The 18,043-nt window shown below is 50.5% G+C and overlaps 1 protein-coding gene across 1 annotated transcript in view; it reads left to right on the top strand.

Annotated features, from left to right (window-relative positions):
• The window catches only part of LOC101913348 (hydrocephalus-inducing protein homolog), a 140,414-nt gene that overhangs the window by 26,103 nt on the left and 96,268 nt on the right, over positions 1 to 18,043 (top strand). Inside the window, 4 exon segments of the mRNA XM_055793338.1 lie at positions 1,536 to 1,655; positions 5,033 to 5,167; positions 11,838 to 12,037; positions 17,486 to 17,610. Coding sequence (XP_055649313.1) covers positions 1,536 to 1,655; positions 5,033 to 5,167; positions 11,838 to 12,037; positions 17,486 to 17,610 — 580 coding nt within the window.

Here is an 18,043-nt window from a genome sequence, read left to right as displayed (position 1 = left end):
TGGTGGCAGTTTGTCGTTTCAAACTGCTGCTGGTGGTGGTGGCGTTCCTTCTGCTGGGGGAAAGGTGAAATGTTTTCCCCCAGTGAGCTGTTGAAGTCCTGGCCTGCACTAAGCCCATATAAATCACCTCTGCTGAAGTTGGTGGCTTTTGCTGGAGACGAGCTACTGTGGCTAAAGCATGATCCTGGAGAAAGGCTGGGGGGGGACACAAGGATGCAAGTTTGCAATTTCCCACCCTCCTGCTGAAATAGGCAGCCCTTGGTCTGGTGTAGTCTCTGTCAAACGCTTGGGGTCATCGGATGGCCTCAATGGTGGCAGCGTTGGTCTTTGAGGGCTGAGGGCCTACGGTAACTCTTCAAGGTGTAGCTCAAGCAATTGCATGAATGCTTTGGGTTGGAACGACGAGTGGGACCCTTACAGGGTGTTAGATTTTGCAGGCTGCCAGGTACACAGGGGAATGGCGCTGGGCAGAGGGGAGCGGGTGTGCTTTATCTGGATCAGTGTTTGCTTACATGTATGTTGAAAGCTGCTCTTCTTACACATCTGCTTAGTAGAACGCACGTTCCAAGTGGGTAGATGACTGAGGTAGGCTGTTGAGTGGAAAAGTGCCAGCAAGAGACCTGTAACAAATTGGTTGGGGATTGCCTTAGACAGCACGTGAGGTTGGGAGCGCCTCGGATGAGCGCACACAGAACTGGCCGTGTGCTGTGGCTGCTGGCTTCAGCACGACCCTGACTCCTGTGCAGAAGCAGGAGACGTGCCTGTGTCTTGTGAGTGCGAAGAGTTCAGCTGGAAGGGGGGAGACAAAGCAGGGAGGGATTTTCTCCAAGTAATGCCTCTGCGCCGTAAGCGTTTGCTGTTTCTGTGTGTCGTCAGGCGCGCTTCTGTAGTGGTATTAACTGACGTGGCAATAATGGACTGTAATGAAGCATCCGTTGAAAGCTCATGGGAAAAGGAGATGCCAAGTCCAGCCCTATTCAAGTTGCGCAGTAGTGCTGGGGAAGGAGCTGAACCTTATCACCTCATCTGTTGCTTTCTTAACGGCGGTGTTCCTTTTTGGCCTGTCTTCTCTTCCTCATGGTTTCTAGGCTGTGTATCAAAAAAGAGATTTGAGGATGGGTTGGACTTGGTGACTGTCTCAGGGTAAAGATAATCCCCAAACTGTTTCCCGTGGAGTCTCCTGTAAATGCTTGGCTTTCACTTGCTGCACGAGTGCTTACGGCTCTCGCAGTAAGTGCTCTGGAGCGGTGTGACCGTGTTAGCCCAGGGCTCTGCCGGAGGTAAGCGCTGCCTTGCCTTTTGGAGCAGGAAACCTGGAGAAACGGCCAGCAAAAGAGCTGCTCGCTTGAGCCTGCTCAGTGTGGCCCAGAAACATTTGATCTGCTCAGAGCACAGGTTGGGTGAGCTGCCGTTCCCCTGGCGTGAGCTGGGCAGGCGTACTCACCGGGAGACTGTACTTCACTGGGGACCGATGTAGTATTCTCTGATTGATGAATCTTTCTCCCAGCGGCTGAAACTCTGTTTTGCATCTGCAGTTCTCGGCACCTTCCCCGAGACAGCGCTCGTTCCAGCCTTTCCCGTCAGAGGTGGTATTCCAGAGCTACGTCCCCTATGAGGTCTATGAAGTGCCACTGACTCTGAGGAACGAGGACAAGGTAAGTGCTGGGATGTGGAAGTTTAACCCTGTGCTGGAACTGGAGAGCAGTGTCATCCGCGCGGTGCACAGCACAGCCAGTCACCTGCTGCAGCACAGCACATCCGGAGTAAAATGTCTCGCCACCTTTATTTTGCAAGATGGTGGAAATCTTGCCATGCTGAGGTTTCTCGCCCTGGTTTTGGCTGTGTGTTGGTAGTCCCTAACCGAAAGGAGCTTTTCTAGTCAGCATCCTTCCCCCTGAAAGCCCTGGATGGCTGGGAATGTTGAGGGCTGTACAGTTCTTCCCTGCCCTCGTGCTTTCCCTCGAGTGTACACCGTGTCCTGGTGGCTCCGTGGTTAATCTTGGTTTCCACAGGGCACCTCTGCCTCTGGGTGAGCTGCACAGAGAGCTGAACGGGCTGTCAGAGCTCGGGGGTTGAGTCTTCTCCGCTTTATGCTGGAGTAAGTTATAATTAGTGGTAACAGCGCTTCAGGAAAGGTGGTTTGAAACAGCAGTGGAAACAGACTGATGTAGCAGAAGCAGTGGGAGGCCTTTAGGTGCCGCTTCAGGCTCCTGCTAAGCTTAATTGGGTTCTGCTCAGGTTTTTCTGAGGCAATGTGACGCTCTGCTTCCCCTTTGGAGAGCCACAGCACGTTCAGAGTCAAGTGCCCTCGGAGGTCTCCACCTTTGCTTGAAAAACCTGATCATTTTGAGATTTCCGAAGAAAGCTGCAAATGGAAAAGTTGGAAAATGTCAGCAGTTTTGTTCCACTGTAAAGAGGGAAATTGAGACCTTTTGAATTTCAGTTGGGGAAACATTTGCTGGAATGGGGCATGTGCCAAGAGCAAGCTGGTGGGAAAAGGCAGAGGGAGGAAAGGAGCTGAGCTCAGTGTTCTCTCACTGCGCACTTTCCTACACGCAAGGGTTTCTCTTGATCTGTAGCAGTAAGTGCACTGGCAGCAGAGAAAGGTCAGGAAGAGAGGTGTAATTAAGGATACTCTTCTGTAATGAGGAATAAGAGGTATGTGTGAGGGGAGGGTGGGATGGGAAGATGGAAGTGTGCGCAAGAGCCGGTGAATTCCCCCCAGATTTCCAGATTTACCTGCTGGGGGGGACAAACAGGTGGACAACAAAAAAAAGCTGCCAAGGCAGCGAGTGGAAGGACAGCGGGAGAAGTCCAAGTATTTCCTGAGAGAACAGGTTTTGACAGGGATGTGGGTGAAAAGGGAAGACCCTTTGGCTGGGAAGGATGCGTGTGTGGTCCCTCAGTTATTCCTGGAGAGTACTGCACCATTCCTGGTCTGGCATTTAACTTGGGAATGTGGATAAGGTGTGGCATGGGTGCCTGCACCCAGGGAATGCCACTGGTGTGGTCTACACTGGGGTTTGGGCACCCCTTGCTGTAGGTATCTTCTTCCCAATTAAAATGTGCCTCAGTTTCTCTCTTCCTACTCTCTGCTTCGTTCCCACTGAGTCTTTTGGCTTCAGCTGCTCCATTATCCATGCAGCACCTCAAAATGGTTATCTTTGCCAAGTACCAGCCAACAGGCAAACAGTTGATTTGCTCTGTTCATGCTTCCTCAGGTGGAAAAGAACATCTGCATAACATTTCTGCCCTTCCCAGTAAGGAATAATAAACTTGTCCAGCTGCACCTTGGGGTTTACGTGCCCTGTAAAGGGGGAGGCAGTGTGTGAATGTGGGATTTTTCCAAACCGAACTAGTTTTGAAGCTGGTAAGACCTCAGCCATTGGAGAGCGTGGGTGTAAAAGTAAGATTAGCTCTAAGGAAAATCCTTGGTATGTTCTAAATACAGAAAGGTAGAGATGATAATCCTGAGAGGGTGTTCTATTCTAATTTTGTTGGCTTTTGGCAATGTCCTGGAGAAGAGTGGTGTTGTGCTCTGTCTCAGAGTTTTCACGCTGGTTTCCCAGATTCTTCTGAATCTTATACTGCATGGCAGCCTGAAGTTGTTTGCCCCCTAAAAATCCAGCTGACAGCAAAATGTATTCCAAATAGAGGCTCTGTAATGGTGCAACTACAGAAGTGCTTCGCTATATACTTACTGCTCTCACCTGTGTTGTACAATTGCTTTTCTGTCTTCAGGCTGTTCCTCAGCACCCTCAGGTGTTCTGGGTGGCTTTTGCTGAAGGTCTTAGCCACACGTGCTCCTCTCCTAAGGGACTTGGTGACCAAACTGCTTGTGTGCGCTGTGAAACTGGCTCCTGGAACCCGCTGCCCCAGGACATTGCTGGGTTCCAAGGGCGTTTGGAGAGTTCAGGACTGCCTGGGCCATGGGTTACCAGGCTCGGGTGGGTGGTGCAGAACAAGCCTCCATTTTTTCCAAGCCTCCTGTGGGGTTGTTGTTTGTCAGTGAAGCTGCCCGTGAGTCCAAATCACCTGCTTTAGACTTTGAGATTTGGTGCTCAGGGGTCGAGAAATGCCTGCGTGCTGTCTGTGTGCTGGTGGTGTCCCAGAGGGCAGAACCGTGCAGCAGGGTGCCTGCAGGGACTGCTGGGGGTGGGCAGGGATCCCCAGGGATCTGGCTTGCCTGCGCTGGCAGCTGCCTGGCTACGGTCACAGGCAGCAGGAGCCTCCGGAGAGCAGAGGTTGGCTTTTAAAACTGAGACTCCAGCGGCAGTCAGTGCCGGTCATGTATCTCGAGGCAGAAGATGCCTTTGGAGCCCATAGTTGATAGCCACAGCCTGGGGGGTTGCCTGGCTTTCCATCACTTTGCCAAGTTGCTGGCTCTCATCCTCTGCATCAGCCTTTCCTTGTAGCGTATTGTGCTTCTCCCTTGCTTCTTTACAGCTCCCTGTGAATTTTCCTAGCCATCCTCTGTTTGTGGGGTTGTCGCTTTGTCTTCCCATGTTCCTCCTTTTGCTCTTCAGGCTTGCTTTTATTACCAGTGAGGCCACAGTATGTGTGGTCTCCTCCTCTTGCTGGTCTGCATGCATGACTCTAGCACTGCAGCTTGAGTGCCCTGCTCAAACCCAGCACGTTAAAGTGCATTTCTTCCTTCCCCCAGGATTAACACGTACTGTTTGGCTTTCAGACAACACAGTCCCCTTCTAGGGGCATGACTGCCTGGATGTGTATGGGCAGAAGCCGGCAGGTTCTTTGGGCCTGTTGAATACACGGGTGGCTTGATTCAGATATTATATCTCGGTGCTGCTGGTGTCTTCCCTGCTTGGCCCTTCCTTCATTGCCCTGCTGCCTCTGGCCTTGAGCTATTTTGCCCAGGCAGAAGGGATTAATGTTGACTCTTGTGTATTATGTGCACGTACCTCCAGAGCTAAAAGTGCTTTGGAAAGGTGGTTAAGGAAGGCTATTGGCAGGTCTCTTCTGCTCCCGTTTCCACAAGCTGCAAAATCATACTTTCTTACCTTTTCTGCAGGTTCCTCAGCTGCTGAAGGTCACCTTGGAGAGGTCACCTTATTTCAAGTTGATCAGCCACCATGCCGTGTGCCGCAAAGTACCGCCTGGCATGCTTGTGACTTTCCACATCGTTTTCACCCCCAATGAGAACAAGGTGAGACTGGAGGTCCCAAGAGACAGGTGCCTTCAGCGGGAGGCGAACCTGCGGGGCTGGGTTCAGAACAGGGCGTCTGCTGTGGGGTTTGCGGCACTGCTAATATCTGTCCGTTGCTGTATGGTTATGGGTTTGCTCTGATAATTATAAATACAAAAGCCTATTTAAAATTGACCTGTTGTTTGGAGGACGCGAAGTTGAGCCTGATCAGAGTGAGGACCACCACTTTTGAAAACTGGAGTCACTGGGATGTGTATCATGTTGGACACAGCAGTGAGACAGTGGAACGTTCTGTCTGAAGCCGGCACTTTCCTTGCGCACTGGTTATAGCCCGTGCCGTGCTGCAAGGTTTGCTCTAGGCTGTGGTCAGGCAGCCTGCGGCTGGTCACATCCTGGCTGGCAGCACCATGCGATGCCACCGCAGCAGGGACTGACGGGCTGTGCATTCCCTCCCCGTGTTTTCCTGGGCGTTTGCAGGGGAAGGTGCACGTGGGACAGTAGGAAGATGGCTGGGAGGAGTGTTGATGTTTAGCCATCCCACCTCTCTACTCAGTGTTAGGGGCTTAATTATGATAGAAAATACTAGAGGAGTGAATAGATGCAGAGAGCTTTCCTCTTTCCCATCTGGCAACCAGTTCCCTGCCTCACCCTGGGCTGGAGCGAAGGTGATGCTTTTTCATACCCTCTGTGTTCCAGCCTTGCCGCTGTGCTGCCCCTGAGGATACTTGCCTGCCTGTGCTCCAGCTGTGATTCTAGGGGAGAAGATGTGCTCGTGGCGGGGAGCCAGCCTGGCACAGCCGCACTGAGCTCTAGATGTCTTTAATCAGCAGGGGGCCGGTGTGCTGCAGATGACAGAGACATCTGGAGCACACCCAGGCATTGAAGGGGCAGGTAGAATCTGCAGGCAGACACTTACCCCGGAGCCTTTGGGCAGTCACGCTGGTGTGGCTGTGGCTGTGTGCATGTGGCTGTGGCTGCTGTGTCAGCTGGCACCTATTCCCTGCCCCATGTGCCATGCTTTTGCTTGGAGATTGGAACATCGGTGCTGTGGCTCTGGCAAGCCTGGCACGGTGCCGTGATGTGAAGGGGTGACAGTGTTGTCTGGAGGCTTCTTAATGCAGAAGGGTTTAGCACATGGCATGGAAGGGAGGAAGCATCGCAGGGGCATACAGCCAGGCTGACTCTTTCCAGCAGCACTCTGCTGCCTCTTGGCAGGGTTCTTTGTGTGGCTGTGTGGGCGAGGCGAGGTTAGGGGATAGCTCTGAGCCAGCTGATGCTTCTGCGCCAGGCCAGAGGCGCAGGATCCCTTTGGGCACAGCTGTTCTCTCATCTTCTGTTTGCTGCTTAGATTTAGTTTAATGCCCTGTCCTATCCTCAAACAGCGTGGCTGTAGCAAACTAAAGAGGAAATGCCCTGCGGCCCCTGGCTCCCTGAGCTTGTGAAATGATCTGTTGCTTTGGGGAGGGACTGAGAAATGGTTTTACATCATTCGTATGGAAGGTTAAAATGACCTTGGCCTAGGGCAGTTCTCCATACTGCCCAAGTGACATAAGAGCTTAACCTCACCGAGGTAGGCTTTGCAGAGGACGCTGCTTCCTTTAAAATGTGATTTATTAGTATTCATGAGCATTCATTTTTGGGGTGGAAGTAAATCGGTTCCCATGAAGGGCAAATTGCTGCTCTTCAGCTAGAGAGAAGCAGCAGAGCAACAGATGAACATCACCCCAAATAGAAGTAGGGTGAGAGAACCCCCAGGAGCACTCATGTCCAGTACTTTGTCCCTTGTCTTGCCCTTGAACTGGTGAGTGTGTGGCATTAGGGAGCTGTGCCAGCGAGGTCCTCTGCACAGCTTCAGCGACACCACGGCAGTTTCTGCTGACCTGGGTTTTGTGCTCCTTGCAGGGCATTGGGGGAGGGATGTGGGCTGCTTGGTGAGGAGCACAAGGGGATTGTACAGCAGAACCAGAATGTTGTACAAACGGAATGTTTTGGCTCATACTTGATGGAGCGTGAGTCAGCGGAGTGCCAGAGTGCTGTAGCTGAGCTAGAAATGCATCAGTAGCATGGTCAGGATGTGCAGAGCACCTTGCAAAGCCCTTAGCCAAGAGGCAGGCTTTGGGAAATGGTTCCGTAAAGCCTCCTGCGCTGGGCTTGCAGTTGCTTGCCTGCAGAGTATCTGTGTGTTAATTGTGGAAGGCTCAGGAGTGCTGCCTTTGAACAACCTCTACATCCCTGATGCTGCACGATCCACAGGGACTGTGGGTAACCCAGTGAACTGGGATGCGGGTCTTCCTGATGGGGAGTTGGTTTGTATAATTCTCTTGCTTTGAATCTGTTCTTCCCTGGGGTAAGTCTGACTTCAGTGAAGTCACTCCTGAATCAAAGGAGTAGAGTTGTGGCCAAGCCTTAAGTACTAGGGCCATGTGAGCTGTTGGTGGCTGAAATGCTGTGTGCCGCGTAGCCCTTTCTTGGAAAATGAGCAGTTTCCTACTGTCTGGCAGTCATTTGGGAATGTGCCATGTGATTGGACTGTCAGAAAATAAATAAACAGCTGGTGTGCCTCTTGGTTTATTGGCACTTGTGTTATAAATGAACTGCTAATTTTTCTGCTGGGCAACATTTCCAATTTGTTACTCTTGCTGCTTCTGATTTGCACGTTTCTGTTTTATGGCTCCAGTTGTACAGCGTGGGTGTTCTCGTGCCAGCCCCTGTTCCCACATGTTCTTGCATTACGGTCTGACGGCCTCTGCTGAATTGGAAACCATTGTGGCACTGACTGGCAGATAAACAACAGACAGAAATACTTCCATTTGTGCGTCCTACAGGCTTATTAATAGTTTATTGTAAAGGAAGAAGGAAGTAAGAAGCACATAAAAACATAGCACAGCTTATTCCGTGTTGTCGTCTTGCTCTTTTCACTGTAGCAGTGCACTGTTTTCAGGCAATGCAAGTTCAGTCTGTGAGGTTTGTGAAATTCATTACTGGTGCTCGGTGGAGACTGAATTAATGCACATTGATTACTATGAAATACGACAGGACAGCGAGTTACTGCATTACTGAAATGAAGTCCTTTACAATTCAGCCCAGCCCTGTTAGATGCTTTGTAGCGCCCAGAAGCTATTCCAAGTATACTTTCAAGATGACTCGTGTGGGGAGGAAAGGGGCAGAAGACCAAGGCAGATGGCCCGGTGATAAATGAACCTGGAGCTAAGCGACTCATTTCAGAGTGCTGCGAACCGGCAGCTGAGGGGGGCAGGTGCAGGGGCACCCCCTTCTCCTGCGACTGTATCTTCATCCTCCGGTCCCTCCTCTCTGGTCATGGCCCTTATTTTCCAGCCTTTGATATCAGGGTTTCAGCGGGAGCTTTCCCTGCTTGGCTTGCCGTGTGACCTCATGCTACAAGGATCTTTTCTGTGCAAGTCGTCTGCTGCAAGGAATTCAGTGCAGGATTTAGGATGGGTTATGCAGGAAATCTGACATCCGAGTGTGGTGTTGTGGGCAGCTAAGGTTGATATCACTGTGGCAGTATTACCGTTAGCCCCTGAGTTTGCAGAGAGCCTGAAACAGCATCAGAGACGAGCAGCTGCTTCAGTTCCAGCGGGTGCCAGTTCAGATGCCAGTGGCGATACCTGGAAGGCCAGAGCTTGTAATTTACTGCTTGTCAAAGGGGTGTGAGAGAAGGGGAACCATCGTACAACTGTCTGCCATCCTTGCAATGGAGAGGGGAGTTGTATGAAGGATGTAGTCATGTTTTCATGAAAATCTGTAGCCTGAAGCTGTGTCTAAACACAACAAACTTTAGAGCATAGATGGGATGCAACCCCTCTGTCATCCAGGCACGTTTATTTAGAAACGTGGTCTTAAACAGTCTGCTAAGGGTTTGTAGTTGCGAAGCAGAACAAGATTTTGAACTGGTCTCAACAGTTGCCCAGGCTGTAAGCAAGTGTGTAGCAGAGTTAGTGTCCAGGTAGCACGAGGCAGTGCTGCAGTGGAGACTGCAACCCGTTCCCCACCCAGGGGGGCAATTCAGCTTTCAAAAGCTTAAGGGACCATGGGTCCACAGCGACACAAACAGCCAGTTTCTGCCTAGCACCCCTCCTGCCTTGGGTTTCGCCCTGTTTGGGCTGACGCTGCATTCAGCCTGGTGCAAGGTCCCGCTTTGGTGGGGTGGTAGAGCGTGGCTGAAGGGTCAGCCTGCTCTGAAGTGCTGAGTCAAGCCTTGCACGGGATGCCATGTTCCACGGTGTCCCTGGAGAGGGGGCTTGGGACATGATGTGCATCTGCATGAATGGTGAGAGGCAGCTTTCTCTCCCAAGGTCGTGGTTGTCTCTGTGAAACCAAATCCTTGCTGCTTTAGCCTTGCCCTCGGGTCCCTGGAGAAAGAATTCCCTTTCCTTGTGCGTTGCTGTGCAGGTTGTCCCGGTGCCCCTCACCAGCAAAGGAGCTGGGAAGGTTGCCTGTGCTTGCTTTTGGGGGAGGGGGGGATTTATTTCTTGGGCTCTTAATTGCCTTGCTGTCATCCATTTGCTCCTTAGCAATGACAACGACTTGACAATTACTTCCTTTTACTTCCCTCAAATACCTCCAGTTGTTTTAAGTTCCTTTTTTTTTATCTCCCTGCTGATCTGAACTTGCATCCTCCTCTGTCTACCTGGCATCTGGAAGAGAGAGATAAGTAAATATGGCATGCCAAGACTAAGGCAGGTAGCTTTCAATTGGATTTGCCTTTGTTACAGTAATGTGGCCGAAATAACAACAACAGCAAAAGCAAATGGCACTCTCCATTTGCTAATGCAGTTTCTGAGCATCTGAACAGTCTGGGAGGTGAAGTACCCAGGAGGTAATGGGTGCTTTAAAGTCATATGGGCTGCCCGTAGCTTTTATTTTAGAGGGCTTGGGCTGCAAGATTGAGTACAAACTTGCTAATTCAGAAAGACTTGCTGAAGATGAAACCCTTGCCTGGAATATGATGTTAAATCCTGCAGGTTGCTTGCTGCAGTTCCCTTGCTAGTATTTTACCTTCCAAATAGGAAAAGCAAAAGCCCTTGTGCAGTTTGTAGGGTGACTGTTTGAGATGTCTAGAAGAAGAGATCCTTCTTTATTCTTTGTGCCTTGGATGGGGCAGCATCTGTTTTGTCAACCTTAGTGGTGGGTGAGGCGCTGGGTGGTGGGTGAGGCGCTGGGTGTCAGCTGTTGTGTTGGAGCACTGGGTACGTGTCTGCCACGGCTGGCTGCCTTAGGGCCCTTCCAGGAGGGGATGGGGATGGGAGCAGGAAATCCCAACCGCGGAGGAATCCGGATCAGTTCTGCTGAAGGGAGTTTGCTGCTGTGTGCGGTTCCTAAATCAAAGTGCTTGCTGCTTCAACAATTACAAGAATATCAAATGAGTTAAAAGCACCGGGGCAAAAATCAGGGCAGCGAGTGAGTGATGAGAAGCAGAGCTTTGATCAGCTCATCAACAAGAGCGCTGCTGGGGGTAATGGCTCCTGGCCCTATGGCAGCAGCTTTACCACTGATTTCAGTGGGGGCAAGGTGATAGTTCCAGCGCAGCGACGCCATGCCATACATCTGGAGACTGCTCTGCTCATCCCTACAGTAAAATGCTTTTGGTAATTTGATTTGCCTTCCTGCTGCTAAACACCAGGCAGCCGGGGCGCGGGGGGGATTGCCTGGCTCTGTTCTGAACGAGCCAGTGGCTGGGAATGCACAGCCGGCTTTGCTCTGGTGGGGTGTCTGAGTGTCCCCCGTGTGCAGCGCCCGATGCCGCCTGCCTGGGGTGGGTGTGCTAACCAGGCACCCCGTCACTTACTCCTCTAGAACAGACCTTACAGAGGGGTTCGATTACGGCATCAGCCAGAGCTGTCTCTGTGTCCCCTGGGGCTGGGTGAGATGTAAAGGGAAACTGAGATGAGGCAGAGGAAGAACTCTCTTGAATTGCAGTGCAGAGCTGGCGTAGGCTGCTGAGGGCAGGGGTGGAACTGTTAGTGCTTTGAAGTACTTGTGAAACCTCTTGCAAAAACAGTTTGGGTCTGGAGCTGAGCCGGCTCTGGTGTGGGGAGATGGGTCAGATGGCTTTTGAAGGGTGCGTGTCCCCAGCCTTGGCCCTGTAAGGCTGTGGGAGCGGGTGAGAAATACAGCTGTACCCTACACTCAGCTGGCATCGCAGCAATTACCGTGTCCAGCTTGTGAAGCATTTCCCCAGCGACTGACCGTTGACCATGCATGTGCTGAAGTCCTTTTGAAAACGTACCTGAGCATCCCCTGCCAAGCTTCAACAAGGTCTCCGCGTTGCTGGCATTGGAGTTAGTGCTGTGGCACAGCTGGGTTCTCAGTGGTGCTTCCAATAGTCTGCGGTGGCGATTGAAGCAGGTTCCATTAGTGCTGTGATCCCTTGCGTGAAGTGACTCTGTTTTGGTGCCTCGGAATCAAAGCATCAGATAATTGTGGTGCTGCCAGCTTGCTGCGAAAGCGGGTGAATCAGTGGGCTTGTTTCTTCTTTGCAAGTTAACAACCCTGTGCAAGTCATGCTGGAATGAAAGGTCATGAAGGTAAAAGGTACTATTATTCCGTTATTGAACGCTACTGCAACAGTCCTAGAAAACAGCAGTTTTTCTTCTGCCGTGGGAATGGTGCTAAATGCATTGTGCTGAGATTGTTTCTTTCCCTGCAGGATTATTTCCACGAGCTCATCTGCATCACAGAAAGGGAGAAGTTTGTTGTGCCAATCCGAGCTATAGGTGCCCGAGCTATCCTGGACTTCCCCGACCAGGTGAACTTCTCAGCCTGTCCAGTCAAGTACAGCACCCAGAAAACGCTGCTGGTTCGCAATGTTGGTAACCGGGAGGCCCGCTACTGCATCAGCATGCAGAGGTAGGGAGCTCATCTTTTTTTGTGCAAAACACTGTGGCATGATAATATAGTTGGGAAACAGCGACAAAAAGGAACCGGAGCACCTGAGCTGCCATGCTGCTGTCGTGGCTGGAGATGGGCAGGGCACGTGGGTTTTGCTGTTGATTATAGTGTTTGAAGCATGGTGCAACCTCTGCTAAAACCCTGCAAGCTGCAGAGTGGAGTTTTATAGTGCAACGGTGTCTTCAGAGCACAGTCGTGCAAGACTGATTCTGTTAGACTGAAGGAGCAATTGTAAGAAGGCAGCTGGACTGCCCTTGGGCTGTGGAAGATCCTGCGGGGCAGACGACAGCTCTAGGAGCTCAGTTCCTGCAGACCAAGGGCAGTGTTAAGAAATGGGCAAGCTCTGAGCTGGTGGAAGAGACATTTAAGAATTTATCAGCAGCTTTGTCTAGAGTAGCAAGTGCAATCAGAGATTGTAGATCAAAGCAATTGGTATAGAGACCCTGAGAAAAACAGGCTGTGATCCAGAACCTGGTTCTCCAGTAGGTTTGATCTGGTCCCTGGGATCCAATATTCTTCAGCAGAATGAGCTTGTAAGTGGAGATGAGCTGGCAGTGGCTTCAAAGCTGCACTACAGCCCCAAAGAGGAATGCCTTACAGCGGGGGCACAGGCCAAAGATGTAGCAAATACCTGGTGCGTGGGTTGGGAGCCTTTTCTAGAGCTTTGTCTCTCTCGGATCTCCTGGAAAGTGCTCTAGCATGCTGTAGTAGCCACCACCAACCTCCTTGATCCTCAGTACCTTCTGAAATGGTTATGTGGCCCTGTTGGACAAATATACGCGTTCCTTGGGAGGCCACAAGCACGTGGTATTTGGGCAGTCTCCTGGTCAAGTGCCTGATGTGTGCGGCGTTGTGGACAGCCTGTACTGTTCCTGTTGGTCTGAGAAGACAGTCACTGTTTTTCCAGTTTGCTGAACTGCACCTGCAAGGAAACCAGTTCAGCTGGCTGGTAGTTAGCTCCGAGTTGCTTGGTCCCAGAGGTCTTGGTGCAGGAGCTGAGGTCCAGAACACAGCAAAGACGTGCCGTCTGCCTTAGTGCACCTGAGTTGCTTCAGTTTCTTCCCCAGGAAAATAGGGGTCAAGAGAAGGCTCTTTGCTCTTTCTCCTGGGAAGCGTGAAGGTCCAAGAGGCTTCTACCAAAGCCTGGCAAGGCTGTTGAAGCAGGCTTCCAGGATGCTATTCAAGCAGGCTGCTGCTTTTCACTGTGGAAATACGTAGGCAGGACCTTGTAAATCCCTGTACAGCTTCCCTCTGGGATTTCCAGATCTAGTCGTCACCACCAAAACAGATACCCAGTCGTGTCTGGCATCTCTTGGCAATGTCCTTGCCAACTATTCTGTTGAGTGATCCAGCGTGTGTTGAATCCTGCTTGATACGGATTTTATGCTGAACTTCAGCAATTAAATTTTTCAGTCCTGATTTGCAACAGAGAGATGGGAAGTGTTACAAAAGCTTTATTTCATACGACACACAAAAAAGTACAATTCTGAATAACTGGATTGTGTGTGTGCAGAGATCAAAAGCTGGTAAGATTTCCCATGTCAGCTGAAGGCATCAGTCATCTCTTCCATTTCATTACGAATTTTTGAAAGCCAGTTTGAAATTTCAAACTGATGATTTAAATCTTTGAGTATAAGCAGCGTTTTATTCTAATGAAGTCGCCTCCACTTTCATTCAGATTTCTTTTTAAATACTCTGAAGTTCCTGTGTTTCTGCTGTTTTTATTTTTTTTGCTTTAAGTGTTCAGCAAAATGTCATAATGGATTCTTCATTGGGAACTTTCTTAGAGGTTGAGTTCCTCCAATGCCTGTCTGTCTACCATCTGCTTGGATATATGCACAAATGTATAGGAAATATGAGAAATTTGGGGGCTATATGTGAAATGGAATTGGGCTGATGGAGAAGAGAAACTCAGAATAACTTTGGAAGGGACCTCTGGAGATCATCTGACCAAACACGGCGCTCAAAGCAAGACCAGTGTCAAAGTTCAGTCGGGTGTGCACACAACATGAGAAGTAAGATCGGGTAATACCAGCCTTGCTCTGTCCTCCTCCAGGCTGTGCAAAGCCCTTTATCCCAGCATCTCCCTGTATGTCCTGTGCTGCAGCCTCTAAACTCCCTTTCCGTAGAAAGGCTTTTGTGCCCTCCAGCCTGTACTGCCAGGGATTCTTCCACCCCAAATACAGGTGGCTGCATTTCCCATCCCTCAGCTGCATGCAGTTCTGCTGTGTCCCAGTGAATGGCAGCCCAGCCCTCCAGTATCTGGACCGTAGTGCCCCAAGCTTGTATCCCCCACTCAGAATCCAAGTGTTCCCCCCTCTTGACCAGGTCAGCACATCCCCTTGCAGCCCGAGAGCAGAACCCCCACGTTCTTTCTCCCTGTGCGATGAGGCCATGGTGTGCCAGGAGCGGTTCTTCCAGCCAGTGCTGGGGACTGCACTGTGTGACAGTGGGTTCCCTGCTGCTTGTGCTGTGAGAAGTTGCTCAGGTACCTGCCCCGAGGTCCCAGGTGAGCTCAGTGGCTCCAGCAACCCCAGCAGAAAAGAAGTGGCCTCCCAGCTGGCTGGGAGTAGGCTGGAGAGTCAGAGCAGTACTAGTGTAAATATAGAAAGTCTCTTCCTGTCGTTCTCATTGTTAAGGCTGGATAACGAGTTTCTTCTCCATGGCATTCAGGGAGATAAATGTCATTCCAGTACGTTTCAGTTGAAAATGGCGTCTGGAAGCAGATCTCAGCGCAGCACTGCCTTTTCCTGATGTTACAGACCTTGTGCTACGCTGTGCTATGGCGTCAGAGAGGATCCGTCTGAGAAGATACATTAAGGAATGGCCCACCAGGCTCTGAAAGCTCAGGAAATGATGCTACAAGGTGCAGTGCTAGGAGCCCCCTGTAGTACCCCTATACGACATCGAGGTGTGGGATTGGAGAGTTACCACAGGATGTACAAGGACAGGACAACAGATGCCAGAACAGATCCCTATGAAATTGCTTACTAGTCTGGTGTTGCTCCCTTTCTGCAGGGCAGTAACGGGCAAGATCTCAGCAGGTTCTGGCGGGAAGGTCTCCCTCAGGCTGGTGTGGCTAGAGGAGTTTATACAAGCTGGGGATTGCAAGGCACCGCTGGGAGATCTGGACCTGTGACAGTTTAGATGTTGTACAACAAAGCAAACGTACAAATGGACGTAGTTAAACAGGATGTCAGAAAAGAAGCTGTTAAAAAACCTCCAAACCTTATGTTTCCTGTTTTTTCAGGAGCAGTAGTGATTCACTAACAGGGTAGATCTAACAGGAAAAGGATTATCTTAAAGAACAGCTCACAATTAATGGAGAGAAGGCCAGAGTTTAGCCTGCCAGCTTCATCTCTTGGCAGTGGCTTTCATGTGGCTATTAGTGTGTCAGGGACGTTTCCTTAGCATCTCTTATCTGTAGGCTGCAGCGAACAGCTTAGTGATGTGGACTGAAATTCAGAGTTCAGGTTAAGCATGGACCTTGCATCCCTCTGGGTCTTGGAGAACCAGGTCTACGTGAGGGATACCAAGCTCCTGCGACAGCAGTAACAAAGTTGTCCCGTGGGTACAGCGTGGGGTGGGAGGCAGGAGGTGCGGTGTCTGACTTGTGCTCTGTTTCTCAGTCCTGAGAATGAGTCCTGACCTTGGTGGGATCCTCTTCTTCTGATAATTTGAAGATGGGAAGATACCTTCTTTCTCAGGCATCCCCTGAAGTCATCCTCAGGAGTGTTATGCCCATCCCAGCTATCTGAGGGCAGGGGTATGCAGACAAGGGGATGGGATGGGAGGTGGTGCTGAAGTGTGGCCCTTAACCAGCAGCTTTTCTGTTCTGGCCATGTTTCGGGGGGGGGGGGGGGGGGGGGGAGGGGAAAAAAAAAAAAGTTGGGGGAATTTTTCTGTGCCTTTCCCCCAGCAGGCAGTGATGCTAGCCAAGCACCAGCAGAGCCCTGCCCAGTATAACCAGGCACAACCCCCAGTGCAGGTGCAGGGCCATGTAGAACAATCCAGTTCTGAGGCTGGCAGGGCCTTGGCTTTCCTCCTCCCTCCCAGGTGTCTCAGGTCCAGCACGTGAACATCGCAGGCCCAGTGCTTCCCCATTAGTCACTGCCAATGTTCTTGCTGTTGTCAGGGGAGCAGGTCAGGCCCCTAATTGCAGCAATATCTCCTTAATGAGCAGGAACTCCAGCAATGTCATCAGCTGTCACTACTTCCATGAATGAAGCTCAGCTCGTGCATGGCTCCAGATTTTCTCATTATTTTTGTGTGCTGCATTCCCTAATCACTGGGAAACTCTCTGGAAGGTGTTTTTGAGGTGACAAATTGACCACCAGCAAAGCACTAAAGCCAGTAACTTTTGCTTTCTAAGTGAGGCTGTACAGGAGCCACAAAGCCCAGCTGCTGTTGTGCAGGAGCATGTTGCATCTGACTTTTCCCTGAGCGTTAAAGAACTGAATTATGTGTCTGTCAGCCGAGAGCTGTTTACCTGGCCACAAATCATAATTGCTCGTGTTAAATCTAAAGTACACCAACACGTTTTCATAATTATTTCCAACACATTGCACAGAATTCCTCCAGCAGGCCAAGCAAACAGTTACCAAGCTTGGATTACAACCCGGAGCCCCAGATTGCATTGCTTGTGAATACACCGAAAAGCTCCTGTTAAACTTGCCTCGATATGCTCCTGCTGATGGTGCTTCATTTAGCCAGAGATCTAATTGTTCAGGTTGTAAATGGGTACTCCTTTTGTGTCTTGTTCCCTTGTTATTGTATCACTCTAATGTGCCTTTGCACTCGTAGAGATTTTTCTTTGCTCAGAGCAGCTTTCACTGAAACACTGTTAAAATGTGCCCTTTCTTAGGCAAAACCAGGATGCTTTCAAGGTAAAAAAAAAAAAAAAAAAAGAGTTGAATTCTGCAAATTAAACTCCAGTTATTCTCTGGTCTTCAAGAAGAAATTCTCTTCTCCCTGTCTGATTTCCAGGCTGCAATCTCACTGCCTTGACATTTGTATCTCTTGAGGTGTATAGGTGGCAGGAAAAGACGGATTCCTGAGGAAGTCTGTGTCAAGCTGTGCATGCAAATAACCCTCACCATCTCCGTGCTCTTCAAAAACCCTCCTCCGATCGTATTGCTAGCAGTCAGACTCTTGAGCCTTGCTGCAGAGAACTGGATGCAGGGTATGGGGGAGACGAGGTCGTTTTATAGCATAGGATGTTCTGAGGGCTGGAGCTCTTCAGGAGTCGAGTTGGTGGCTCAGTTTCTGATACTGTCTGTTCTCTTTTTCTTCTGCTAACTGTGGTTTGTTTGCTTCTTGCTTGCGCAGGTGAGCTGGAGTGAACGAGACAGCCACATAGTCCCCAAATGTCCCACAGTAATCCTGATGTGCCTCTCTGTGTTGCAGCCCTTTCTCTGTCGATCCCTCTGCTGGGACTCTTGGGATTGGTGATGCCGTGCAAGTAACAGTGGACTTCCACCCACAGAAGACTGGTGATTATTCCGGGTCCCTGACAGTACACTACGACACAGGTAAGTGCGGGACACTGCATGGTGCCCACGCTCTGCGTCCTTCAAAGCAGAAGACTGTTAAACTTGCTTTGCAGACTCCTCTAAACCCTTTTCTTTCTAAACCCTTTTCTTTCAAAACCTCTGCATGTTTTGGTGCTTCAAGTGAGCAGGTAAGGGGCAAAGGCTGAGTGTGCCCTTGTTCTGTGTGGCTGCGTGCTGGTCTCTCCCTGGGGGACGCTGGTGTCAGCCGGGAGCGTAAGTGTGTCTGTGTCCCCGGCTCCTCTCCAGGAGAGCAGCAGTAGGGGATGCTCAGCAAAGCGTGTAGAAGCAGGCAGTGCATGTGCTTTCTGCCTCGTGGGCCCTGGAGTTAGCATTTTTCTGTGCTAGAGGCTTTATTCTCATCTTTGTTTAATCACTTCTGATGGTTTTACCTTCCAAGCCTTTGTCCAGTTGC

This window comes from Falco peregrinus, unplaced genomic scaffold, assembly GCF_023634155.1.
Source record: "Falco peregrinus isolate bFalPer1 unplaced genomic scaffold, bFalPer1.pri scaffold_35, whole genome shotgun sequence".
NCBI classification, from domain to species: domain Eukaryota; kingdom Metazoa; phylum Chordata; class Aves; order Falconiformes; family Falconidae; genus Falco; species Falco peregrinus.
This window is presented reverse-complemented; position numbering and strand designations above follow the sequence as displayed.